General features: G+C 47.0%; 1 protein-coding gene and 1 pseudogene across 1 annotated transcript; both read right to left on the reverse strand.

Annotated features, from left to right (window-relative positions):
- Positions 1-9623: 9623 nt before the first annotated feature.
- On the reverse strand, positions 9624-13276 carry LOC125505952 (benzyl alcohol O-benzoyltransferase-like). Its single transcript, XM_048670849.2, has 2 exons — positions 12741-13276; positions 9624-10740 (listed from the first exon to the last, which is right to left on the reverse strand). The coding sequence occupies exons 1-2, from the start codon at positions 13179-13181 to the stop codon at positions 9775-9777; spliced, it is 1407 nt and encodes a 468-aa protein (XP_048526806.1). The 5' UTR covers positions 13182-13276; the 3' UTR covers positions 9624-9774.
- Positions 13277-20943: 7667 nt separating this feature from the next.
- Positions 20944-25476, reverse strand: LOC125556612 (benzyl alcohol O-benzoyltransferase-like; annotated as a pseudogene).
- Positions 25477-27122: the final 1646 nt, after the last annotated feature.

A 27122-nucleotide genomic window follows, 5' to 3' on the forward strand; every position in this document is an offset into this window, starting at 1 on the left:
CTATGACATTGTGATTCCCGGTTGGTCTTGGCACCAATCTCCACACTTTGTTGCGCTCGATGTTGTTGAGTTCTTCATGCATGGCATTGAGCCAATCCGGATCTTCTAGCGCTTCATAGACCTTGTGGGGTTCCACACAAGAGACAAACGCGTGATGCTCACAATAATTTGCTAATTGTCTACGAGTGCTTACCCCCTTTCTTAAGCTTCCAAGCACATTCGTCATGAGATGATCCTTGGTGGAGAGCTTGGAAGCAACCTTGGCGACACGACGCTCTAATTCCTCCTCGGGGGAGAGACGAGGAGTGGTCACTTTATCATCTTGAGCGTCGTCTTGGCTTGTTCTTGTTCTTGAACTTGCTCGGAGGAGAGAACTTGACCTTGGGCATCACTTGATGTGTCAACACCGTCTTGAGCGTGATCTTGCCCTTGGTCATGTTCTTGAAGATGAGGGCCTTCATGTTGAACCTCAGAAGCGTGTGGGCCTTGGGTTGGTGATGGCTCCACTTGAGTGGAGCTTTGTCCTTCTCCTTCGGCCAAAATGGGTTCCTCAATGGGTAGGATAAAGACAACACCCATTCTTCTTATGGCTTGGGAAGGAATTTCATCACCTACATCACAAGTGCCACTTTGCTCCACTTGGGAGCCGTATTCTCATCAAACTCCACGTTACACGTCTCCTCAATAAGTCCCGTGGATTTATTGAGGACACGGTAAGCATGAGAGTTTGTAGCATAGCCAACAAATATGCCCTCATAAGCTCTAGCCTCAAATTTAGACAACCGAACACCTTTCTTGAGAATGAAACACTTACACCCGAATACCCAGAAGTACTTGAGGTTGGGCTTGTTACCGGTGAGTATCTCGTATGGAGTCTTTTTCAAGCCCTTGCGGAGGTAGAGCCGATTGGATGCATGACACGCGGTGTTGATGGCTTCGGCCCAAAAGTTGTACGGAGACTTGAACTCCACCATCATGGTCCTTGACGCATCCATCAACGTCCAGTTCTTCCTCTCTGCAACACCGTTTTGTTGAGGGGTGTAGGGTGCAGAATATTGATGCTTGATTCCCTCATCACTAAGAAACTCATCCAAGGTGTAGTTCTTGAACTCGGTGCCGTTGTCACTTCTTATTGTCAAGATCTTTGCATTGTGTTGACATTGTGCTTCATTTGCAAAGTCAATGACGGTTTGTTGGGTCTCGCTCTTCCTCTTGAAGAAAAACACCCACGTGTACCTTGAGTAGTCATCCACAATCACCAAGCAATACTTCCTACCTCCAAGACTATCGAAGGATGGAGGCCCAAAGAGATCCATGTGAAGGAGCTCCAAAGGCCTCTTTGAATAAATGATAGTCGTGGGAGGGTGAGCCTTCTCATGTAGCTTTCCTTCGATACAGGCACTGGAAGCACGATCTTTAGCAAAACTAACATTCGTTAGTCCACGGAAATGGTCCCCCTTGAGGAGACTTTGCAAAGATCTCATATTGACATGGGCTAAACGGCGATGCCAAAGCCATCCCACATCAACTTTATCCATTAGGCATGTCGCGGTCTTAGTGGGTCGCTCTGAAAAGTTAATCACATATAGACCGTTCTCGACATGCCCAACAAAAGCTACTTTAAGAGTCTTGCTCCACAAGAGGGCCACGGTATCGATATCAAAGAAAGTGGCAAAGCCCATGATTGCAAGTTGACGAACGGAAAGTAAATTGTATGCAAGGGACGCAACAAGCATGACCTTCTCGATCGTGAGATCATGAGAGATGACCACCTTGCCAAGTCCCAATACCTTAGAAGATGAGGCGTCACCCCACTCAACATTGGTGGGCATAGATGGAACCTTGTGCACGTCCACCACCAAGTCCTTGCTTCCGGTCATATGATTTGTAGCTCCGCTATCGAGCAACCATGATCTCCCACCGGAAGCAAACACCTACAAGAGATCAATGCTTGGTTTTAGGTACCCATTTTGTAATGGGTCCTTTGATGTTAGTAACAAGGGTTTTTGGAACCCAAATAGACCATTCAATGTATTCATGAGGAGAACCAACAAATTTGGCATAAACATGCCCATCACTAGCACGGCATAACACATAAGAAGGATTAAAATCGCCGGCTTTGTTGGGAGGGGTGACATTGCCCTTCTTGACATTGTTCTTCTTCTTCTCCTCGGAGGCACTCTCTCCCTCCTTCACAAAGGTTTTCATGAGAGGAAGAGGTCGTTTGGTCTTGTCATTCTTCTTCTTGTTCTTGGAGTCGGGCACGTACCCAACCCCTTCCTTGGCCACAACTCCCTTTTGGTTGATCAAGAGATCGTTGAGATTATTCTTGCCTTGTATGCAAGTCGCAAGACCTCTCTCAAGTTGCCCCTTTAGCTTAGCGTTCTCCTCAACGAGATGCACATGCTCACAACACGGGTTAGTAGCATTTGCATTATCAATTAACATCATACGAGGGAAAGTGGCTTTTTCCTTGGTTAGCTTTACTTGAAGTTGATCATGAGACTCTTTGAGGCTAGCATGAGCACCCTTCAAGACCTTGTGAGCCTTGTCAAGTAGATCAAACTCCTCTTTGAGTCTAGCAAGATCAACCTCAAGTTCGGCCTTCTCGGAGTTTAGCACATGAGAAACTATGAGGACATGATCATAATCTTTCTTTAACTTAGCATGATCAACATTGTGTGACTCCTCAAGAGCCAAACGAAGACCACGCTCTTCCTCAAGAGCATTGGAAAGATCCAAAATCTCATCGGCATAGTCACGACTATGCCCTTCCATCTTAGTGATGGTGTCTTCGTGAGCCTCGATCATGTCATTGGCTTCACCAAGTTGTTCCAAGAGAGCAACAAAGTGCTTCTCGGATTTTCCCTTGAGTTTGCCCATAAAGGCCTCAAACTCGTTAGCCTCCACATTAGCTCCCTCAAGTTCATTAATGCTATCCGTCGGAGAAGGATGATTAATGATGATAGTTTTGATATTGGGGGTTACCTTGTTGGTGTCTTTAGCCATGAGGCACTTGGCGGTGATGATCTCATTGGGTGAGTCGAAGAGAGACACCCGTGAAGTCGTCGCAATGGCAACGGAGGCCATGGCAACCGACTCATCATCTTCATCATCGTCATCATCCTCATTGTACTCTTCTTGTACAACCAATGCCTTGGGAGGAGTCTTCTTGATGAAGTTGTTCTTGTTGGGGAACGACTTGGCCTTGTCCTTTCGGGAGCTTGCCACCATTGTCTTCCCTCTTCTCATACGCGCATTCCGCAACAAAATGACTCACGTTGCCGCAATTGTAGCAAGTCCTTACACGTTGCTTGCCCCTCGTGCCACTCGAGTTGTTTTTGCTAAAGTTTGGCCTCGAGTTTTTCTTGCTCCAAAATTGCCTTGAAGCAAGTGCCATGTGTTCATGATATGCATACTTCGTATCTTCGGGGTTGCTCTCCTCTTCTTCTTCAACGGTGAGCTTGGCCTTCAATGCAAGGTTAGGCTTCTTTGCCCGTTGAGAATGGAGCACCGCATTGTCGGCGGTCTTGTCCAAAATGTTCATGGCCACAAACTCATCCAACACTTCGCTTGAGGTCAAAGTGTGGAAGTCCGATCTTTGACGAATGACGGAGGACATGGCCTTGTGATAGGGCATCATTGCCTTGAGGAATTTGCGCTTGATCCAATTGTCATCCGTGTCCTTGCTCCCGTGATCTCGTAGTGAGACCGCGAGTTTGGTTACTCTCCGATAAAGCTCACGAGGTTCTTCATCTTCTTTCATTGCAAACTCATCGGCCTCATCTTGTACCACTTCATAGTTGGAGCGTTGAATGCTTGCGCTTCCCCGGTAGAGAGAGACAACACAATGCCATGCATCTTTGGCCAAGGCGAAGGGACGAAGATGAGGTAGGTCTTCGGGTGGAATTGCATCTTGAATGATGAAGAGAGCATTCTCATTGAATTGATTGTCCGCGGCTTCTCGAGGAGTGAAGTTGCTTGGATCATGTGGATAGAAACATTCTTCAATAATTCTCCAAAGGTTAGTATTCACATGATTTAAATGACGTTTAAAGCGGTAAACCCAAGAATCAAAATCCTCATTTTTCACAATCTTAGGGGGAGGACCGGCGTGATTCAAATGAGTGGAAGGAACCGGTCCACCATAAACAAGTGGTGGTTCCACATGGGCAAAGATGCCGGTGCCATTCTTACCACTAGAAGAAGGAGCCTTTTCACTACTAGCTTCCCCCTTGTCGGGGATAGCATCCGTCACCTTGTTGGCGGGGTCACCCACTTTCAACGGTGCGATGGATAGTTTAAGCCCCTCAAGAAATTTAGTAAACATGCTTTCAACTTCGGTCATCATGGAGGTTTTCAATGTCTCCAAGGCCATATTGAACTCCTCATGAGAGACCGAGGTTCCCCCATCTCCCGTAGACGAGATCGGATTCACACCGGAGTGTTCCTCCACACCGTCTACGGTATCAACCATACTCTTTGGACGGTAAAGTCCTTAATAAAGAGACGAGGCTCTGATACCAATTGAAAGGATCGATATGGTTGACTAGAGGGGGGGTGAATAGGCAACTACCAATTTTTAACTTTTCTTAGTCAAATTAAACTTTGCATCAAAGTAGGTTGTCTAGATGTGCAACTAGGTGAGCAACCTATATGATGCAATACCAACAAGCAAACAAGCAAGCAAGAGAAGTAACACTAAAGAGCTTGCACAAGTAAAGGTAAGAGATAACCAAGAGTGGATCCGGTGAAGACGAGGATGTGTTACCGAAGTTCCTTCCCTTTGAAAGGAAGTACGTCTCCGTTGGAGCGGTGTGGAGGCACAATGCTCCCCAAGAAGCCACTAGGGCCACCGTATTCTCCTCACGCCCTCACACACTGCGAGATGCCGTGATTCCACTATTGGTGCCCTTGAAGGCGGCGACTGAACCTTTACAAACAAGGTTGGGGCAATCTCCACAACTTAATCGGAGGCTCCCAACAAAACCACGAAGCTTCACCACAATGGACTATGGCTCCGTGGTGACCTCAACCGTCTAGGGTGCTCAAACACCCAAGAGTAACAAGATCCGCTAGGGATGAGTGGGGGAATCGAAAATCCCTTGGTGGAAGTGTAGATCGGGGCCTTCTCAACCACTCCCGAGCAAATCAACAAGTTTGATTGGCTAGAGAGATAGATCGGGCGAAAATGGAGTTTGGAGCATTTAATGGAGCTTGAGCAATAAATGGAGCTTGGGGGAGGAAGAGGTGGGTCAAAGAGAAGAAGGGGACTCCCTTTTATAGTGGGGGCAACAATCCAACCGTTGCCCCCCACCAACCAGCCCCGCACAGGGCGGTACTACCGCTGAGGGGGCGGTACTACCGCCAGGACAGCAGTACTGCCGCGCCAGCCAGCGGCACTGCCGCGCAGAGGAGACTAGGGGGAATAGGACCCAAACGCGGTACTATCGCGGTGGTAGGGGTGGTACTACCGCTCCTGTAACGGTACTATCGCCTCTACAACCGCAACTAGTGCCGCAAAACCCAACACGAGAAAAAGACCCCTCGAGTCGAGGCGGTAGGAGCCACACAGCCCAGCCGTACTACGGCAGCGGGGTCACGGGCGGTACTACCGCCGTGGAGCGGTACTGCCACTTGTGACCCTTCGGTCGTACTACCACTGGCAGTGCGGTACTACCGCTGGGGCACATAAGAGAGAGAGAATCTCTCCAAAGATGCCGAGGATGAGGCGGAGGTGCCAGGCACCCCAGCGGTACTACTGCTGTGGAGCCACGGGCGGTACTACCGCTGTGGAGCAGTAACTGCCGCTTGTGGCTCCTCAGCGGTACTACCGCTTGGTTGCGCGATACTACCGCTTGGACCCAGACAGGACAAGGAAGAGAGGAGAGAACTCTACAATGGAATGGAAAAGCTCGGAGGGTGAGAAGCTGATGTGTACGTGATGATTCCACCCATGCAATACCCCAGCGGACCCCCTCTTGATAGTATGGTGCCCTCTACGCAACTAGTCCACCGAGAAAGAAACGAAAGAGCTACACCGTCTTGAAATACACTCCGAGGGGAAGAAAGCGTCTCGTGCCAGGGGAGAATCTATGAATTATTCAAAGCACAAGATTAGTCCGCAAACATGTTGTCATCAATCACCAAAACTACCTTGAGAGAGATATGCCGTAACACGCTGCAATAAAGTTGGTGATGATGATTATTTCTTAGCAAAGTTCTTTAATAGAAATACTATCATCACATTGTTTATGAGTTATATGCATTATTTCCATTTCCGCCCAACGGTGATATGGAATTAATGTAGAAGGATGATGTTTTATTCTAATTCTGCCACAATGGTGATTTAGAATATAAAAGAAAGTTTTAAAAGGTTTAATGTGCATATTTTTTAATCAGACCAACGTAGGGCTATTTTTATGCTCATTATTGTTGATTATTGGCTAAGTTTTCTCAGACTAAAAGTTTTCCACGCTTTCATTCGTGAAAGCGAATGGCTGGGTACTTGTGACCCGAAAGATGACCAAGAAAGCTCATAACGTGAGGGAGTATGTTCTCTCTAAAGAATGGCGTCAAAAGAAAAGAATTCTTGGATATTAATCCAATAAAATAAAAAAGATAGATCATTGGGAGTCTTGGTTGACGAATGTCTTTCATGTGCTCTTTATGAAGAAGATTTTTCAGTCAGCATGATTTGACATAAAACAAGCAACATGTGTGTTTAATTTGACCAACGTCGGATTAAGCATGTGTGTCAAAGAGCGTTGGGATTTATTTCTGAATTTGTTGATTGCATATGCAGTCAAAAGAGCCAATTCTCGCATTTATGTCCCTTACAGGGAATTATCCCGCATAGTGAGAAAAGATGATTATGATAAAACTTGCATGGCGGGGAAAAGTTTGGGAAAATACATGCGTAACTGGTAAAGTTGACATAGTATTATGTCAAAAATCCTATATGGCATGAGAAATTTTGGCAAAGGACTTATCCTTTATGACAGGAGAAAGATAAGATGGCTCATGTGCGTTTAATGTGTCCCACTCTGGGAGAATAGTATGGAGTAGCTATTATGCTTTCCTATAGTATCGACCGTACACCTTATGTGTAACGGTCATTAAGCTCTCAATAAATCCAAAGAGAATAAAAGTTATAGACGAACCTACAGATAAGAATGATATGCAAGTGTGACTTGCAAAAGTACTAATGATAAAGAACTCTGTTGAGTTTCTGAAATGGAATGAGGAAAAAGTACTTCCCATACCAGTTAATAGATAACTTCATTTCGTATGAAGTAATCAGATAAATGAAGTAGATAATCGAAGTTTTCTCAATTCACAAGAGTTGTGAATGTTTTTTCGAAATTGTGGCAGAAAAGTTCTTGCCACATTTCGAGGGGGAGAAAGAAATATGAGATAAATTAAGAATGATGAAATTGAATTTGATCGTCTGGGGAGTACGACGGTCATAATAATACCCCTAAAGAAAAGAAATAGTTTTATTCCTGGATCTTTTACAGTTTCGACTGCAGACTAAGGAATACTAAGACGGTGCTTAAAAGTGCCATAAAGAAGAAAGTTTTACCAGAATAAACCCAAATAATAAAGTTTAAAGATACCCCATTTTAGTGAAGATGGAGTAATATGGGGGAGCATGGTATGAAAATACCAAAGACTATAGAATTAATTTGCCTTTTGGCAATGACAGAGCAACCACAACCCCATATGAAAGAAGTGCTAGTAACTGAGACACAGATGGTCTTAAGGAATGAGATAATCAGATACTTCTGATTACTATAAAGTCTATGTTAGTGAAATTCAAATGGAGGTTGATCCCACCTCATTTAAAGCGTTCAATCAAGCTTTGAGACTCATAAGTAATTTCCAATGGAGCCAAAACAGTAGGCTGTAAAGGGTCTACAAGGTCAATATGACTCCAAAGGAAATAGATTACAATGAGTGTTAAGTGCCACATCATGATTGACATCATGATCTGAGTTACATCAGATGAAAGAAAAGAACACAAGGGATACCGTTTCAAGAAGTCTTTTATGGACTAGAGCAAGTCTCTAGATAGTGGCTTTTAAAAGTTAAAAGAACGTATGTTATTTTGGGTTAAAGAAAATGAGAGGACAATTGTATTCATGCAAAGTTATAGAATGGAAAATTCATTTCCTAATTCTGTGTATGTGGATGACATTCTACTTGCTAGTGGTGATGTCAATCTAGTGCATGAGGAGAAAAGAAGTTCTTGTCCTTAAAGCTCAAAGTTCAAAAGAATATTCTCGGTAGAGTGTCTCTCGTTATAAGTATCGAGATTCACGAAGAAAAAAATAAAAGGGGTATTAGGGATGTCGCATGGACATGCTAAGAGAGGTCTCTAAAGTATGCATGCGAGAAAACCTACGCCTGTTCTTATAGTCAAGGGTAATGGAACTGGAAACTATGGTGTTCCAAAAAATTCATGAGAAAAGATTCAAAACGGATATGGTACCATATGCTTCAGTTGTTGGAAGCTCAATATATTACCCTAACACAGTTCACATATCCAGATTGTTTTGGCAATGTCCACCTCATATATAGATAACTGGAATGGAGTCAAAGATATCGGCCTCATGCTGAAAGAAATAAGTGCTCTCAAAAGATTGTGAGTATAAAGACAGGACTTGTGAAAAATATAGCGAAATCCACAATTATCGCTAACTTTCACACTTGGAGTTTTTGTGTGGCAAAGCTCCAAAGAATGAAACAATTATCATCAATGTGATGCAAAGATATTTTATAGCATGATATGAGGCTGGGGGACAGGCAAAATGGTTAAGGAGATCTGTACCCGGAGTTGATAATGGTTGACAACAGCGATAACCATTTTAAGTTTTGCTCCTATGTCAACGAGTCAAGTGTTGATGCCAAATACACTGACACAGAGTTATGTGTTGTAAAGGAAAAAGTCCGGAATTATGTAGAAATGCTTAAAGCATAAAAGCAACAGACAAGCGTTTGCAGATCTGCTTATTAAAGGCTTACTGCCCAGTGTGTTCGGAGAACACACAGTCGACATGGGTTTTATGGTATAGTCTAACATTTTCGGACAATAAAATGGCCCAAGGTTAAAGAATTTGTTTCAAAACAGAGAGGTACGTTGTGGCTGTCTGATTCTATCGGCAATTGAGCTGTGACGATGAAACATGTTCTATGTATTGATCTGTTATGAAACGAGTAAAGTAAAAGTATAAGGTCAAAAGTAAAAGTTGAGATCAAGGGGGAGAATGTTAGGATGATCTCCACCGTGTGGGCCCAACGGCCCACCGGACCCTTTGATCCGCGCCCTGACGGGCCCCTGTCACCTGCACTATATAAAGAGGTGGGGTCGGCGGCTAGCATCACGAGGTTCGCCTCCGCCACTGTTGCCCACTCCTAACCCTAGTCCGATCCAGAGGGTGGCGCTGAAGCGACGGGAAGCTCCACCGCCGCCACTCACGCACACACACGCCCACACCGCTGCCATCCACCATGGCCGGCACCGGGAGTTCCTCGATATGAAGGAAGTGAAGGTATCTTGTACTCCTCATCCCATCTACCCTTAAGGATCTAGCCTAGACGATCATACAGAGTTTAACATATAGATGTATTTTAGTGTGTAGATTCACTCGTTTTGCTGTGTATGTAGTCCCTATTATAAAATCAGTAAAAAACTTTATATTTAGGAACGGAGGGAGTATACCATGCATAACTCAACTCCGGCTTATTTATGGTAGGCTGGCCGGACTCGGTTCATATAGGAGATCTGATCACAGGAAGTTGCCGCGGTACGGCCACGGCACCGACGGCCGGGTGCATCAACCTTCTCATCTCCTCCACGAACTTGTCCATGACGGGACTAGGCAGGCACACGGGCACCACGAGGCCGTCCTCACCCTTGGAATTCTTGACGGCGATGAGGAAGCTGGTGTCCCCGGTCATATGGCCGATGCCACCTTCGGCCATTCCGCCGTAGACCGGTGTGCCCCACCCGAAGTCGTGGTCGCGGAACCCAAACTTAGATACGTCCGCCATCACGTATGCGTGCACCATCGTGAAGTGCGGCCGCCCCCGCCGCACCATGAGGCGTGCCACCGACCTCAGATACTCCATGTCCACCTCCCTCTTGGTCTTCATCACCAGCTCCACGGCGTAGCTCACCGGGTTGGCACAAAGGTCGCCGGCCGTGGAGATGGCGACCGGGCACGCGAACGCGTTGCCGTAGTAGCCGACAGGGACGACGGGGGTGCCGCCGTCCTGCTGCTTCCGGCCTCGGGGGCTGACGAGGCAAATCATCCGCATCTCCTCGTGGGCGACGGGGGCCAGCGCCACGGTGCGACACCTCCACAAGCACCCCGTGAGGAGATCAAAGGCGGTGGCGCTGCGACGGACGGCCGGCGGGAGGTGGGAGCGGATGGTGCTGAGCTCTCCGGGCCCGAAGAAGAAGGGGCGGCGCACCATGGACTCGAGGGGCATGATGGTGCCGCTGGCATCCGGCACGTCGTCATACTCTCGGTGCGTGAATACTGTAGGTGGCGCCGGGTCGTCGTGCATAGCCATCAGCAGCTCTCGTGCCCACACCGGCCGCACCGTCGGTGCCACTGCTCCCCGCGCCAGCTCCGCCACGGCAGCCAGGAACTGCACCATCCCTGGCCCGTCCAGCACCGTGTGTTGTATCTTCGACGCCATGATGAAGCCTCCACATGCTAGCCTTGTCACCTTGGTTAGTTAACAGCATGAGTAAGAACTTTTTGCAGGTTTGGTTTTGGTAATAGAATAGCACAATATACACACAAACCCAAACGCACAACACACATCCAGACACACAAAGAACGAAAGAAACTGACAGAAAAACACGCAAAAAACAGAACACGCAAAAAAGAAAAAGAAAAAAAAGGCTTACCAGAAGGGGAGATAGCGCGACTCCATAAAAAAACACAGCCAAATAATAGAAAATGTAATTTTCTAAAGTCTTAGTCTACTAGAAAAATTACAGATTCAATTCGCTGAAATGGTATTTTTTTTTCTTGTTAGATTGATTGAGACTGAAAAAGATTTGAGGCATTCAATACGAGCTCTTACTTCTAACCTGTAGGCAGACGAAAAGAAAAGCTTTTGTATGTACACAGGCGAGAGAATATCCTCTAGAAACTAAGTTATGGTATCTCGCAAAAAAAAACTAAGTTATGGTGAAAATCCATGAAACCCACATGGAAACTATGTTTTTAAATTTTGAAACAAAAGTTCAATTAAAACTATATATGTTATGAATATGATATTCTATTACCATGTGAATTCTAAGTTCAAACACAAATTCATTCATGAGGTATAATGATTAGTGCCAAATAGTAAATATCACTATTCATTGATGAATTTATTTTTTCATAGTTCACTAGCACATATGCCCGTGCGTTGCAATGGAGAAGTAATTGATATGTCCATCAAAATGTATATCAATGCGACACGACAACATCCGGACGGTGCCACCTGACAGGCTGAGGTTGAACGTGGCTTTTTAAGTGTTTTTGATTTTTTAAGTGTTTTTCTTCACACACGTTTTCGACTTTTGAAGTGTTTTTTTTTCAATTTTTTGGTTTTCCACTGGCTTTCCTTGGCCTTTGGACCAATTTTTTTTGCGCCAAAAAATATGATTTTTTTTCTTCCGCGAGAGGCACGGCCATGCCTCTCGGAAATGAATATATATGTGTGTGTGTGTGTGTGTGTGTGTGTGTGTTTTCTATTTTTTTCCTCCCGCGAGAGGCACGGTTTTGCTTTCGCGAGAGGCTTGATTGTGCTTTCGCGAGAGGCATGGCCATGCCTCTTGGAAACAGAAAAAGAATGGTTTTTTTGTCTTTTTTTTTCCTTCTGCGGGAGGCACGGTTTTGCTTACGCGCGAGGCATGATTGTGTTTTTGTGAGAGGCACGGCCGTGCCTCTCGAAAACAGAAAAAAATGTGTTTTATGTTTTTTTCCTTAGGCACGGTTTTGCTTCTGTGAGAGGCATGGTTATGCACTTATGCTTTTGCGAGGGACAAGGCTGTGCTTCTCGAAAAAAACGTGTTCTATGTTTTTTCTTCCGCGAGGGGTACGGTCGTGCCTCTTTCGGAAAGGGAAAAAAATGTGCTCCCGGTTCGGTTTTTTCGTCCAATTTTTTCGTTCGTTTTTTTTTGAATAAAAGTTCATCAAAATCTTAACATGGGATCTAGTTTTGAAGATCTCGACACGATGAATCCAACGGTGAAAACATTTCGAGATTTGGGCGCTGAATAAACAGATGTATGAAAAAAAGGAAAATTCCCACTCACTTGTCACAACCTGAGAAGGTGGGAGTGATTTTTGAGAGGAGTACTCTTTAATTACTGATTTCGCTGGACCATGGGTTATTTTAAAAAGAAATTCCAGTGGGCTTTTTATAAAACCTACTACGGCAGATTAGCAGAAGCACTTCATATTTTATTAGTAGGTATAGATAAATGAATTTGTGCTTGAACTTGAATTTCACATGCCAATGGAACTTCACCCTATTGACATATTGTATTATTATTACCACATGGCATATGCTTTTTTTTTTGCGGGGGCACATGGCATATGGTTGACGACTGAAAATTAGTAAAACTGAAAAGAAAACATATTGTATTATGTTTAGAACTTTTTTAGAACTTTCAAACTTAGTTTCTATCGTAACTTGTTTTCACCAGATATTCTTTCGTACACAGGTACCTGGAAGTGGATGATTGGGGTGTCGAGGAGGCCGGAGGAGCCAGGGACGTCGAACAGGAGCTCGTCGAGGCACGCGAAAGGCGGCTGCAGGGCGGCGCCGAACTGGTCGAGGCGGATGTCGGCGTCGGCCTCGACGAACAGCACGCCCTCGCTGGTGCAGTCGACGGCGAGCTTGCGGCCCTCGAGCTGCCTCAACCGACCAGCCAGTGGGTAATAGTGCACGAGCGCCGCCGCGATGGCGTCGCGTAGCACCGGCGCAGGGTCGTCGTTCCGTCCGTCGTGTCGCCGGAAGAAGTGGATGATGGGGAGCTGGAACCGCAGCGCGTCCTGATCGTCGATGTCCGAGAGCCGCGTCAGCTCCCGCGGCGTCGGCCCCGCGGGCGCCACAAGCACCACTGGCTGCCGGCGCACCGTGAACTTCAACGCCGGAGACCCCGCCATGCCTATGCGCGCTCGGTGCTCCGTGTCTTGGCCGGCCGGCAGCTATTGCACTAGGAGGAGGTAGGAGGTGTGTGGGTCTTCGTATCGGCTGCTGCTACGTAGAGTATATATAGCGTAATGCTACACAGAACAAGTTGACCGCGATCAAAGCATGTGTATGACGCAACTTCAGCACAGCTTGCACCGTACGCTCAAAAGTACTCAAGACTTTGCGTGGCTCTCGGTCAAGCAAAGTATACACGTTTTTTTTCTTTGCGGTGGCAAGTACGTACACACAGTTTTTTTTAACTTTTTTTTTGCGAAAAGAAAGTATACATAGCTAATACTATTGAGCAAATGAGTTGTAGGCTTGTAGCAACTTGGCAAGTGAGAACAATTAATCTAGTCCATCTACTTCCAAAGCACGCTTTTGATACCATATATAAACTTGACTTTCGCGAGAGATACAATCAAAAGCACACCAAGAGGCTACAACATAAGCGCAATTTTGTTATTTCACATGCAACTGAAAATTTCTTTTGTGTCAGTCGATTTCTGGTGAGAGCAGTGTGTAGCCCTGAGGTTGAGACGGGGCGCCGCAGCGAGGCCAAGTCAAGAGCGACCCGAAGCTGGGTACAATGCGGCATCGGTGGACCCGGTGGAGGTGAGTCAAAGGCTTTTTTTTTTAACACAATACAGACGCAAGCGCTCATATAAACGCGCATACACTCACCTCTATGAACGCACACACGCACACTCTACCCCTATAAGCACCTCCGAGAGACTGATCCGGCATATCATCTTGAGATTTTACGAAGTCATCGTAGGCGTCTCGTAGTCGACGGGAACGTCTCCTCCCACTGAAAGCGTATCGCCGGAATTCCTGAAATAAGTTCAGAATAAATGCGAGCACCAGGATTTGAACCCTGGTGGGTTGGAGATACCACTGTCCACCTAACCATCTCAAGCAGAGGTTGGTTCGCGAGGTGAGTCAAAGGTTGACATGTTCGTTGGGGAGGGGTTGCGGGGAGGTCGCCCACGATGGAATCTGATGTGATTTAGAGGGATGCCAGGGGCAGCACGCAGGAGCGACTCAGGCAGGTGAGTCGGCGCGTGAAAGTTGGTTGGGTCGGCGGGCGGCGGTTCCAGAAAGAACATGAAGAATGCATCTGAATCTGAGGAAGAAGATGACCGACAACCACTGGATTTCAGTCCAACGGATGGGACAAAATCGATTGAAAGCAAATCTTTTCGAGGCAATTGTTGTGTAGGTGGTGGCCCCTTTTAAAATTAATCATACCATTTCCTACTCCGTGGAGTTGTCCTAATAATAATGGCCATTTTTTTGAAAAGAATAATAATGTCGATTAGTTAACATATTTTGTGAGCAGATACTTCGAAACTACATCAAGGTTAATCTTATTTAGCACTAATATTGACCACACTTGGCAAAAAAATAAGTGCCCAGTTCCTTTGGCGGCGACTAGGCATGATACGCGTCAATTCCCTACTTGTCAGAGGTTTGCCGAGTTCCATATATACTCGGCAAAGGTGTGTCGAGTTTCAGCAGCCGATAACTCGACAAACAAGTTGTGCCACGCGTCGATGTCCTACCCGTCTAGGGACTGTCGAGTTCCACACTCGGCAAAAAGAGTCTGACCATGTGGCCCCGCCGTTAACGACCGTATCGTCTAACGTGTTAATTTGCCGACTTTTCATTTCCAAAACTCGGCAATGGCCATTTAAATATTTGCCGATTGCTCGATAATGAGAACTCGACAAAGTTACTGATCGCTGACGTGTGTCTAAGTGAGTCCTATTTTCCGAGAATAGAACTCGACAAACACAATGCGGGATTTTTTTCTAGGCTTTGCTGAGTACACTGGAAACTTGCCAAGTTCGCCGGTTCCACTAGTCGTGTGTAGCAACACTCCAAAACCTTTTGTTATCCTCGTGGAATTGTCCTAAAACATTCATCAGTGAAACAATTGAAATTCTAAATCTGTTTACTAATAACATGATGCCATTCCCTCCCGAAAATAACATGATGCCACAAAACACCACGTTTTACTAGGCCAAATGAACGAGCTAGTTGCTTACGCATGTATACCTAGCGGCAGCATGTGGGGCGGCTGATGAAACTATATTATAAATTTTTTTGCGGGGGAAAATATATTACAATTTAACCTGGCCGAAGTCGAAGATCCGGCTTGATTCGTTTCTGAAGTGGAATGTATCCAAGCACTTAACGTATTAGAGGGTAGCGTGCATGAATAATGGCCGCCTGTAGCTTTTTTTGGGGAATTTAGTGTCTCTTCCACATCGTGATGCCACCAATACCAAACAAGGCGTTCTTGCTTGGTCAGCGAGTTGTCACTAGCTAGCTAGCTAGCTGCTCGATTGAGATAGGGCGCGGTGAAATTTAATCGGCGGTTTGCATATTTGAACGAATTCTTAATTTAGCATCTAAATGACCCAGTTATTATACTGTATGTGTATATCAACTGGCCTTTTGTCTTAAAAAGTCAACTGGCTAAGTATGCACGCAGCTCAGCTCGATTTGTTTCAAACTTCGTACATGGTGGAAGGGAGAAAGAGGCTGGAGGAGACTGCAGTGGCAGACCGCCTCTCCTTCCCCGCCCGTTTCTTCATGGGCCACGAGCAGTCGAGCACTCCAACGCTGAAGGAAGCCAACGCAAAACTCCCACCCATCGCCAGGAAAGAGGAGGTCGCCATTTTGCGGAGAAGATAGGTGATGGGCAGGGTTTGAAGCAGAGATAAATAGGCTCGTAAAGGTAAGGAGGAGGTGGAAGGACAGTAACGTATGTACCCATAGTATTGTCAGCTCGGAAGCCAAGAGGAGGCCCGCGCACCTCCGTGGCCATTAAACGCAACACTGTGGCTCTTGAAGCATCAATGCTCCGGTCGTTCGGTGACGCCTTTTCCTCTCCGTGGACCTTCGCCTCCCGCGTCGCCCAGAGCTTGGGTCACACATAAGGCTGGTTACAGTGGGAAGTAATTTATACTAGTATCATGCATATGACATTAATCTAAATTATTATCTTTATAGTGCAAAGTAACATACTAGTGGTGTCATATGTGTTTCATTTAATGGCTTGTAGACTCATCTTGTTTTGGGAAGCGTCATGTTACAGTAACATATTATGCTATCATTTTTCATTAACTACATGTCATATAAGCAAAAAAAATTCAAAATGCGCTATGTTACTACCTAAATTACTCCCACTATGACTAGCCTAACAGTTCACTGGGCCCAAAATCACAGGAAGCGTCCGAATTTGTTCCCGGAGCAGCGGCCCATTCTAGTTCGGTCGCTTGGTGCTCAACGTACAAATCCCACGTGGGAATTTAACAGCTAGAAATGCGCAAAACAGAAGATCCAATAATTCAGAACGCTAATGGTCTGAGAGGCCTGGATTAATGCACAGTTTTAATATTTCTAAATTAGTTATCAAAGTTAGGCCCCATTCGGAAGTTCTCCCAGTCAGAAAATCCATGACCCCTTGGCGTGGCAGCTTCCAGCTTCCTGCAAGGAACTGCGTTTTTTTTTTTGAGACGCTACCTGCGAGGAACTGCGTGCATTCGGAAGGCCGTGGCCAGCTTCTCCACATGCCGCATGGGCTGGTGATGGGCTCCGGGCAAATAACCTGTTAGGGAACGCGGGTGATGACATGGGCTGCAGGCCCAGTTCTTAGCGAAAGACCCTGATGCATCCACGCCTAGTTAATAATAAAAAAGATCCACGCCTACTTGCTGGTTTGTACGGGAGCTCGGGAGAAAAGAATTCGAAGCGGTACGCAACTTAGGCCATCGCAAAGTTAATGGAGTAAAACCCTTAGGGAGCATATATATACTTCACTAATTTTTGGCCATTTCTAGCCGATCCCCTAAGTTTAATGGAGTAAACTTTAATTTGATCAAGTTCAAAGCAATTTGAACCGAAAGTAGCATGCATTCAAACACAAACATAGATAGTTTTGCATAACCGGACATAAAACATAGATCTACTTCCTCGTCAGGTACGGTGTGCCGTGGGCCGGGTCCGGGCCGGTGCCGTCGGGGAAGACACTCCTCCACTCGTCGACGTCAATCTCCTTGTCATTGTCGCCCACCTTGCCGCCATCCTCGCCGCCTTCGACCTCATCGGAGGAGGAGATAACGATAACCTCGCCGCCGACGTCGGCAAAGATCATCCGCTCCGCCTGCACGAGCTATGGGTGCTCCCAACGGAGCTATTCCATGTAGGCCTCATCGGCGGCCTCAGCCTCGAGGCACTCCCTCGCCTCGCAGTCCTCCCGCACCATAGCCGAGCTCACCACCCCGGCTCCGGCAGGGACGAGGTGGACCGGACGTGTGGCTGTGGGGGAAATTGAGCCGAGCCGTCACACCGTGGTAGCGGATCTCCCAGCCGCCGTACTCCATGGCCGCGAGCTCGGCCGTGTGGAAGGTCCCGAGCCACCGTCGAGTGTGGGTCTCCCGATCCGTGATTTCGGCCACCCACGTCCCCCAGTGCCGCCGTCGGACCCCGAGGTAGGTCCTCGTCGACGGCCGAAGTGGATGGAGGACGGGGAAGTCCTCAGACCGGCGTAGGGGCGTGGCAGCGGGCGGATGGGGCGACCGGCTATGGCGGCTCGATGATGAGCCCGCGAAGGATGACCCGCGCGCGTGGCGGCGCTGATCTGCGCTGCGGATCGGCAGATGAGACTGGCGGCCACCACGTCCGGCCATCGGAGGGGCAGGGGACGGCCTGGGGGGGGGGGGAGGGTGTGTCTGCGTACAGATGAAGCAAATATACTCAGATATTTAGGGACGGAGTAAAATTTTTACTCCACTAAGCCGTATAGGGAATCGGCTAGGTCAAATTTACTCCACTAAGTTGATATAGAGGATCGGTTAGAAATGCTTTTAGCGGTAGCATTCCCATGTAATTTCTTTTTTTTTTTGCGGGATCATTCCCATGTTATTTCGAAGTACTCCAACTTCTTATTTGTGGGAAGCTTAGCTTTCGCTGCTCCTAATCTCCGCAAAAATAGCACATTCCCGATCCTCATCTCCGCGAAGCTGGCTTCTTGAATCTGGAGCGTTTGGGGTGGCTTCACGTAGCTATTTCGGGAAGCTCCCGTTTGGAGTAGTTTTTTGGAGTTTGGATCCAAAGCATTGTATGTACAATGGTTGCCCTCTTGTCGAATATGAACATAATAATACAGGTGTTTCTTAATAAATTTTGTTTAAGATGGTTCCAATTTCTTACAAATTATTTTCCGTCATCTTTGTTCATAATTGATGTCGCTCCTCCACAGACAGATGAAGAAAAAAACTTACAGTACAACGGACCAAACTTGTGTGGGAAAACGGAGCAAATTGACTTGATCCGACAGATCCCTCTTGGCATGTTCGCTAGACAATATTGGATGCATGAATGTCCAAAAATCTTGCGTGTTGATTTGACGGTGATCTGCAACCACAAAAGCACGTGGTCCGGCTAAATGTAATTGATTCTTCTGGGCATGTTCCCTCGATAGCTCATCTGAACCTCCCCAAGAGTGACTCCTGAGAGTAGCTAGCTAGAAATCTGTAAGATAGGATTTTCCTTTTCTAACAAAGAAAGGGAAGGTGATCTGTGTGATCAGGACTGATGCCTACTGTTAGCCTCCAGAATTGACTCGCCTGACAAGCATCAACAGCTAGCTAGCAGGGGTCAATTCACAGGATAAGTGACTTCCACCAGAAAACTATTTTGGAAAGTTAGTGTATCATGCTTCATGCACATGAGGTAAGACATCGTGGTAGCAATGGGCACCGATGCCGGCCCTTTCCTCCTCCAAGGTTGACAACACTGAAAAGCGCCGACAGCGGGTAAAACCCAGTGGATGCATGCAGCCAATGATTTAGACAATCAGCTGGCGAAGTCAGTGCAAGGTAATGGTGGCAGGCCAGGAAACATTTGAAAACTACAATACTTTTTTGTTTAAAAAAGACCAGTTTTTACGCAATCATATAGTATTAAGAATAAAATGGTACTGCGATGGCGGGCATGATCATTAGGAGGCTTGACGGAAGTGTGATGTTTACTGCATACATGTTCTTATTCAACTGTAATGATGATTCGAAAGTGAAAATTCATGCTTTGATGCAAAGCATGGCATTGGCAATACAATATACTGAAGCTCCAATTATGGTCCAGTCGGACTCCTTAGAGGCGTTGGCAACACTCTCTTGGGGAGGCTTGACACGTTCACTATATGGTCATCTCGTTGCCGAGATTAAGTACTTGATGGAAAAGAGAATTTATTCCAATGAAGTTTAAAATATGAACAAAATAGGGTAGTAGATCAATTGGTGTCGTACGGTCACATTGAACGTAGCACTGCTATATGTCTACATAGGGACCACCGTGTATTGAGAAACTTCCTGCCTCTTGTAACCCTTTTTTTGAGGGAATAAATTTCTTTCATGTTGTAAAAATGACAAATAAATCACAGTGATTGCTTGCAATATATAAATAATGGGCGCGCTGTCATGGACTGACCTACTAGAACATTTGTGCCACCATTGTAACATACAGACTCTTAACTAGTGTACTTAAAAAAAAACAAGATAGGTGCATTCCTATACAATTCGTGCAAGCTTCTTCTGATTTTTTTCCGGAGTTTTCTTTCAAGGGCACAGTGATCCTTTATTCCGCATAGATAAAATACAATTTGCTCGTTTTTAAAACTAGTCCGCACACCATACAAAGCAAGCTACCTAGCTACACCAGGCCAGGAGTATCGCCGAACCAAAATGCCACGCGGGTAAAGCAAACCTCCAGTGTTGAAGAGGGAACACATGTCCATACAAACATGTGTGTGTCTAGAGCTCAGTCGACCGAGACTTAACGGAGTCTCAGCCAAGTGACATCACCGCAATTTTGGTGCTACGATCTGCATGGTTGGATGTTGCAAATGGTGATGAAAAATGTTGCGACGATTCTGCAAGCAACGACAACATATGCTACAACTGTTCTGACTAAAATGCTACAAACGTCACTAGAGGATGTTGTGAGCAGTGAGATGACATGCTACAATCGATGACGGATGACATGCTACAACTAGCAAGACAGATGCTGCAACCGCTAGGAAGAAATGTTGTAAACGATGGCACAAAATGCTCAAAGGTCGACTGGGACTTGGTAAATCTCAGTCGGCTAAGTTTTAGCAAGCCCGTACGAACATACACCATAGGCGGATCTACAGGGATACAAGTAGGGCTTACACTAGCACACATTAAAATATGCCATGCTACCTATCTAAAGAATTTTTTCTACAACATTAATGGCAGTAGTCTCTAAATAATTTTCTGTATAACTAAATATCTTGCTCTAAAACTTTCCATAATTATAGAGTTCTCTCCAAATATTCTGCTATACATGGTCATCCTTGATTCCATTAGAGCCTTCTCCTCAAACCTTGCTCATTATCAGATAAAGCTCCAAAATCGTATAGAAGCTTCCAACGACTTTCTCAATATTTCTCGTACCTTTCAGGTATGCATTGCATATTCTCAACAGACATGATCAAACCAAACAACTGTGACTAAATGGCTGGAGAAAGCATAATAACCATAAAGCCCACACCCGATTGAAAAATTAATGCACATATTATATTGTGAACAGATAAAATGGTGACTAAACGTGGACGTATGTGGGGGATCGAGACTTCAAATACTCCAAGCCAACATTTCGATGGTTAATCAAAACCATGATGGCGGCTAGCGATTTTGCTCAGATTGCAGATCTGACCATCTGAAATGAGTCGCCCAGTGTGGGCTGCGTGAGCTTGCCCATCTCCTCGACGAACTTGTCCATGGTGGGGCCAGGCATGCAAACCGGCACCGTGATGCCCTCCTCGCCCATGTCGTCCCTCACAGCAATGAAGAAGCTGGCGACGCCTGGGATGGCGCCAACCAGGGCCGAGCCGGCAGAATTCGAGGCCCTGTGCCAAACACTAAACCGAGGCCTACTTATAAAAATAAACCTAGTGTATATTCAAGTTACCGATAAGTTCTTTATGATGTTGAATTAAATCCTCTAAATTTTTCTAAAAAATCTTATATTTCTTGTTACCAGATTCATATATTTTAGATAGATTTTTCGAGGACATAACTTGGATCTTGAAACACATGACTTCTACACCATCCAACAATTACCAGCAAACTATTTATAAAAAACTGGGACCAATGAACTCATGGACGTCAAACTTGACCTGGTCAAACTGTCCCTCGTCTCTCCTTCAGTCCATCTCGCTTCATCCAGCAGAAGAGGAAAGTAACAACAAGCGAGATAGCAGCTGTTCTGAAGGATGCAATGACGTTGATTAGTTAATGGCCTTGGATTAGAAGTATATCGGCCGTCTGATTAGTCGCCCAGTTTTTTATTTGCGTGAGATCCTGTGCGTTCACACCTAACGTGGCGGCCCTGGCAGTAGTAAGAAACTGTGTTCACACCTTACATCACTGGACGCACGAGTTGTACAGCGGCGCATCTTGTGACTAGCTACTGGTACTTTTTTTGCCGTACATACGACATCAGCAAACAAAGCACAAACTGTAGCTAGCTGCTTGTGCTCGCGACAAGCTAAATTAGCCTGTTGATCTTTGCAACAATTTCTAATGCTATGTTTTCTTTCTAAAAATCCTCTGGATTTTTTTCCAAAAAATATGGTGCATCCTAGGCATTATTAGGTTCCAAAAAATCCTGGCGTGTAGCCAATCGGACGCAACGGCAGTCCCAACATTGCCTTCGCCTCATGCGTACCCCTTCCAACTAGCAGCTTTGTCGAAACACCCCCTCCATACCCCACCAGTTCTGCTTCGCAACAACATCACAACACCTTCGACCGTCGTCGTAACAACATTAGTCGGCGCATGTGCATTAGCCACAACACGTGCAACATGACCTCAGTGGCCACAACATCGACGATGCTCCTGAAGCACCGGCACACCGGGTGAAGCTCCCGAAGCACCGACAACACTCCCGTAATGGCTGCAACACCAGAAACGATGTCGACTACTCCAACATTGTGCGACTAGCTTTGCAACATGGTGCTTCTGCTTTGCAACAAAAAAATAAAAAGGCCGAGAAACTTGCAGTGGAAGTCACTGACCTTGCATCATCGTACACCCGGCTTGCAAACATTGAACACCCCCTATTGCGGACCCAACCGGTCATGCAACGTCGCGCGACTTGTTTTGACGCGTCATACATTTGATCTTTTGAAAAGATCAGCCGGGTCACGACCCGTTGGATCCACAGTAGGATAGTCGTCTGATCCAGACGACAAGGTTTGCAACATGGGTCATGTTGCGCTCGATCACTGATGGGGTTTGCAACATGGGTCATGTTACGCTCGGTCACTAATGAGGTTTGCAGCATGGATCATGTTGTGCTCGAAGGTTTGTAACATGGTTCATGTTGCGCTCAGTCATTGATGAGGTTTGCAAGATGGGTCATGTTGCGCTCGAAGGTTTGCAACATGAGTCATGTGCCGCTCGGTCGCGCATGTTGTGCTCAGAGGTTTGCAACACGGGTCCTTGCGCTTGGAGGTTTTGCATGACGAGTGCTTTGCCACATGATCCATGTTACGCTTGAGGGTTTACAATATGACATGTATTGCGCTCGAATGTTTTGTAGTCGGACCTTTGCAACACGAGCCATGTTGCCACCACAACATACCCTCTTCAGCCGATTTGCATCTGCAACACCACAAACATTAGCACTATTGTCGTTCGCCGCCATCACCGTTAGCATAGCCCTCCAACCACAACATTCATGTGCAGCATGTTGCCACGTGCGACAAACATCGGCTAGCAGTGTCGCACATCGATCTTGCAGTAGCTCGTTGGTGTTGCCGTGTCGCACGGTTGGCTTTGCAATCGATCTACTCCCTCCGTTCCTAAATACTTGTCTTTCTAGGCATTTCAACAAGTGACTACATACGGAGCAAAATGAGTGAATCTACACTCTAAAACATGTCTACATACATCCGTATGTAATAGTCATTTAAAATGTTTAGAAAGACAAATATTTAGAAACGGAGGGAGTACCTTGTAACCTTCCTATGCAACAAATGTCCATTTGGCCACAGCAAACGCATCAAGAAAAATTCATTCCGAGTGGACTGAAGAAACACGTGCGACAGCATGGTGAGCATCAGCGCGTCATGTGAACGACGGCTAGCAGTGCAAGGCAAAAGTAGCAGCAACGGTGGGCCAATAGACAAGTGCATGAAGCAAATGAATGAAAAACTAAAAGTAGTACAGTACGTGAAGCATCGGGACTAAATTAGCTACGCACGCGCATGATGCAGCTGTGGGAACGCTTGCCCCGGAATCAGCCGGAACCACAGCCACGTGGCAACAGGGCAAGGCGGATGATGCCCGCGCTGTGATCAGCCGGTTTAAAATGAACGTTTTCCTTAGTTAATTTGGTTAAGTGGATTTAGCGCATCGCCGGAATACAGCCATGTGCCTGCACTATTTACCTGCTGGTTGTTGCTGCTAGCGTTGCGGGCGCTGCCGATGCCGGCGGCCGCCGTTCCTCTGTTGCGGTCGTCAGGTTGCATCCGTCGACCAGCTACGGCGTCGTTAGGATTAGTGCGAACGATGGTATTCTCATAGGCCATGGATTAGCGACATACGCGTGCGACGCTATCAGGGCCTCTCGGCCTGCTGGTTCGACTAGGCCTAGCTGCTGATGTGCTTCTAATTTGGGGGCCCCTGCCACCTGGAGGCCCTGTGAGGCCCCACCGGCCGCACACCCCTGGGCTCGGGCCTGGCGCCAACTCCGCCCTTCGCAGGCCCGGCATACACCGGCTTGCCCCACCCGAAGTCGAGGTCACGGATTCCGACCTTGGTCATGTCCGACACAAGGTAGGCGCGCGCCACCGTGAAGTGCGGCCGCCCGTGTCGTGCCATGAGCGCCGCCACGGAGCGGATGTACTCCACGTCCACCTCCCGCTTCGCCTTCATCACCAGCTCCACGGCGTAGCTCACAGGGTTGGCGAGCAAGTCGCCGGCGGTGGAGATGGCGACCGGGAAAGCGAAGGCGTTGCCATAGTAGCCGGCGGGGACGATAGTGTTGTTTCTGCCACGGATGTTGATGATGCAGATCATCCTCATCTCCTCATCGGGGGGCTAGAGCCACCGTGCGGCACCTCCACAGGCACCCGGTGAGGACCTCGAAGTTGGTAGCACCGCGACGGAGAGCCGGCGGGAGGTGGGAACGGATGGCGGAGATCTCCCACCACCCAATGAAGGAGCGGTGCACCATGAAGTCGAAGGGGACGATGGCGCCGTTCATGTCCATCACCTCGTCGTACTCACGGTGCGCGAAGCGCAGTGGGAGTAGTACATCATCGTCGAGCGGCGGTGCCCGCAGCAGTTCGCGCGCCCACACCGGCCACACCGTCGGCTCCGGCGCACCACGAGCCAACTCCGCAATGGCACCCAGGAGCTGCACTATCCCTGCCCCGTCTGCCATCGTGTGTTGTATCCTCACAGCCATGACGAAGCCTCCGCACGCGAGCCGTGTCACCTGCATGCATGCACAAGGCTCAATAGTGTACGTTTTAGCTGGTTTTTTTTAAAGTCTCTGTCGTTATAGAAAAAAGTGTCAGTCCACTTAATACCAACGCGAATGGTGGATGTTCTAGGTTTTTTTTAATCGAATGTATATATGCACATGTCTTTTGTGCTGTTCGCTCATTCCAGTAAGTCTCAACAGATTTTTCAGTCACCTGTGACCTGAGATTTAGCGACGAAGAAATATATACTCCTACCTGGAAAAGGAGGAGCGGGGAGTCGAGGATGCCGGAGGAGCCGGGGACGTCGAAGAGGAGCTCCTCGAGGCACGGGAAGGGCGGCCCCAGGGCCGCGTCAAACTGGTCTAGGCGGATGTCGGCGTCAGCCTCGACGAACAGCACGCCCTCGCCGGTGCAGTCGACGGCGAGCTTGCGGCCCTCGAGCTCCCTCAGCCGCCCCGCGCGAACGGGTAGTAGTGCACGAGCGCCCCCGCGATGGCGCCCTGTATCACAAGCGCAGGGTCGTCGTCCCTGCTGTCGTGGCGCTGGAAGAAGTGGATGAGGGGAAGCTGGAAGCGGAGCCCCTCCTGGTCGTCGATGTCGGAGAGCCGCTTCAGCTCCCGTGGTGTCGATCGGGGCCGCCGGTGGCACCAACACCGCCGGCTTCCTCCTCACCGTGAACTGCAACGCTGACAAGCTGGCCATGGCTATGCACTTGTGAGTATGTATGAGGAGGAGGTAAGGTACGAGCTTGGTGGTGTGGCGATATACACTTGTGTGATCGATCGGCTGCTGCTATGTAGGTATATATAGCTAGCTAACGTATTACTCCCTCCGTTCCGAATTACGTGTTGCATGTATGAATGTATTTAGATATATTTTAGTTCTAAATCCATTCATTTCTAAGACGAGTAATTTGAAACAAAGGGAGTGCATACCAAACAGCAGCATGCACTCAGAACATAGTCGACTGATGACATCAGCATATGTACAGTCCAGGCCTTTTTGTTTTGAAAAATGTTTATGTGTTGTCTTCGTGATGGGCTAGCCTGGTCTTCTACTGGGCTTTTGTCTTACTTTTTATCCTGTGCACCGTTGTGCAGTTGCCAGATTTGTTTTCTCTTTCTTGTACTTGAGATGTACCACTGCCCGTGTAAGTGTATTTTGCTAGGTAGCTCCAGCCTCGACAAATGATGTAGCCTTGTGGTGTTCAAATTCTTGTATTTTTTTTTGTTCGCCAAAAAAATCCTTGTATATGCTGCTTGTATTTGGGTGTGGCCTGTGAGCTATGGGCATGCTACTTATGGTGATTATATATTGGAGGAAAAAATACAAGTATTTAAACACAAAGAAATGAAAAAGAAATATTTTTGCACATATATAACCATAACGCAGTTATGTGCAACCAGCAGGGTGTGCAAATAATGATACAATAAAATAAGAAAGGACGATAAAAATTAATAAATTACACACATATGGGAACACCACACACTTCTAATCCTTTTTGCACCATTAAGTTGGTGCTTATGCAGTTGCATGCGAGGTGCAACACATGCAATTGCACGCTGAGGCGGACATGCAACTGGATTGCAAGATTTGTAATAAAAAATACACCCTGTGTAGGAAAAAAACAAACACATAAATAAAAATAAGAAAAGAAAATAAGTAGACAATTGAAGTTGCAATCGCATTGAAGCACATGTAGTTGCATTGGATGGGGGAGCACCACACTTGCAGTTGCGTCCCTAGTGGTTGACATGCAATTGCCCCTCCCTCGATAAAACACCACTGAGATGGAGTCAGGGGTGACACTTACAGTTCTATGCCTAGTCACAAACGTGCAACTGGCCCTCGCGACAAAACACCACATGGTTGACGTCAGGGCCAACACTTTGCAGTTGCATGCCTAGTGGAAGACAAGCAACTGCCCCGTCCCCTTGACTAAACACCACAAAGCTGCAACCGCGTTGAAGACATGCAGTTGCAGTAGGGGACGATACTTGCAGTTGCATGCATAGTGGTGGACATGCAAAATGCCTCTCCTCCATCCGACAAAACACCACTAAGTTTGAACCACGTGGAAGACATGCAGTTGCATTCGAGGTTGACACTTGCAGTTGCACAACTAGTGACAAACATGCAACTAACCCCTCACGTGACAAAAAAAAGTGCAGAGTTGCGGTCGCGTTGAAGACATGCAATTGCATTTAGGGGGCGATAATTGCAATTGTGTGTTTAGTGGTGGACATGCAATTGCCTCTCTAACAAAACACCACTGAGTTGCAACCACGTGGAAGGCATGCAGTTGCAGCCGAGGGCGACACTTGCAGTTGTGTGTCTAGCGGCGGACATGCAACTGTCCTCCCCCTAATAAAACACCACA

This window comes from Triticum urartu, chromosome 5A, assembly GCF_056163025.1.
Source record: "Triticum urartu cultivar PI428250 chromosome 5A, HENAU_Tu73, whole genome shotgun sequence".
NCBI classification, from domain to species: domain Eukaryota; kingdom Viridiplantae; phylum Streptophyta; class Magnoliopsida; order Poales; family Poaceae; genus Triticum; species Triticum urartu.

Bases quoted from the DNA above. Each gene is read 5' to 3' on its own strand.
- LOC125505952 (XM_048670849.2), bottom strand. From the start codon at position 13,181: ATGGCGGGGTCTCCGGCGTTGAAGTTCACGGTGCGCCGGCAGCCAGTG. The intron at 10,741-12,740 runs GTACCTGTGTAC...TAACTAACCAAG, and splicing joins CCCCAATCATCCACTTCCAG to GTGACAAGGCTAGCATGTGG.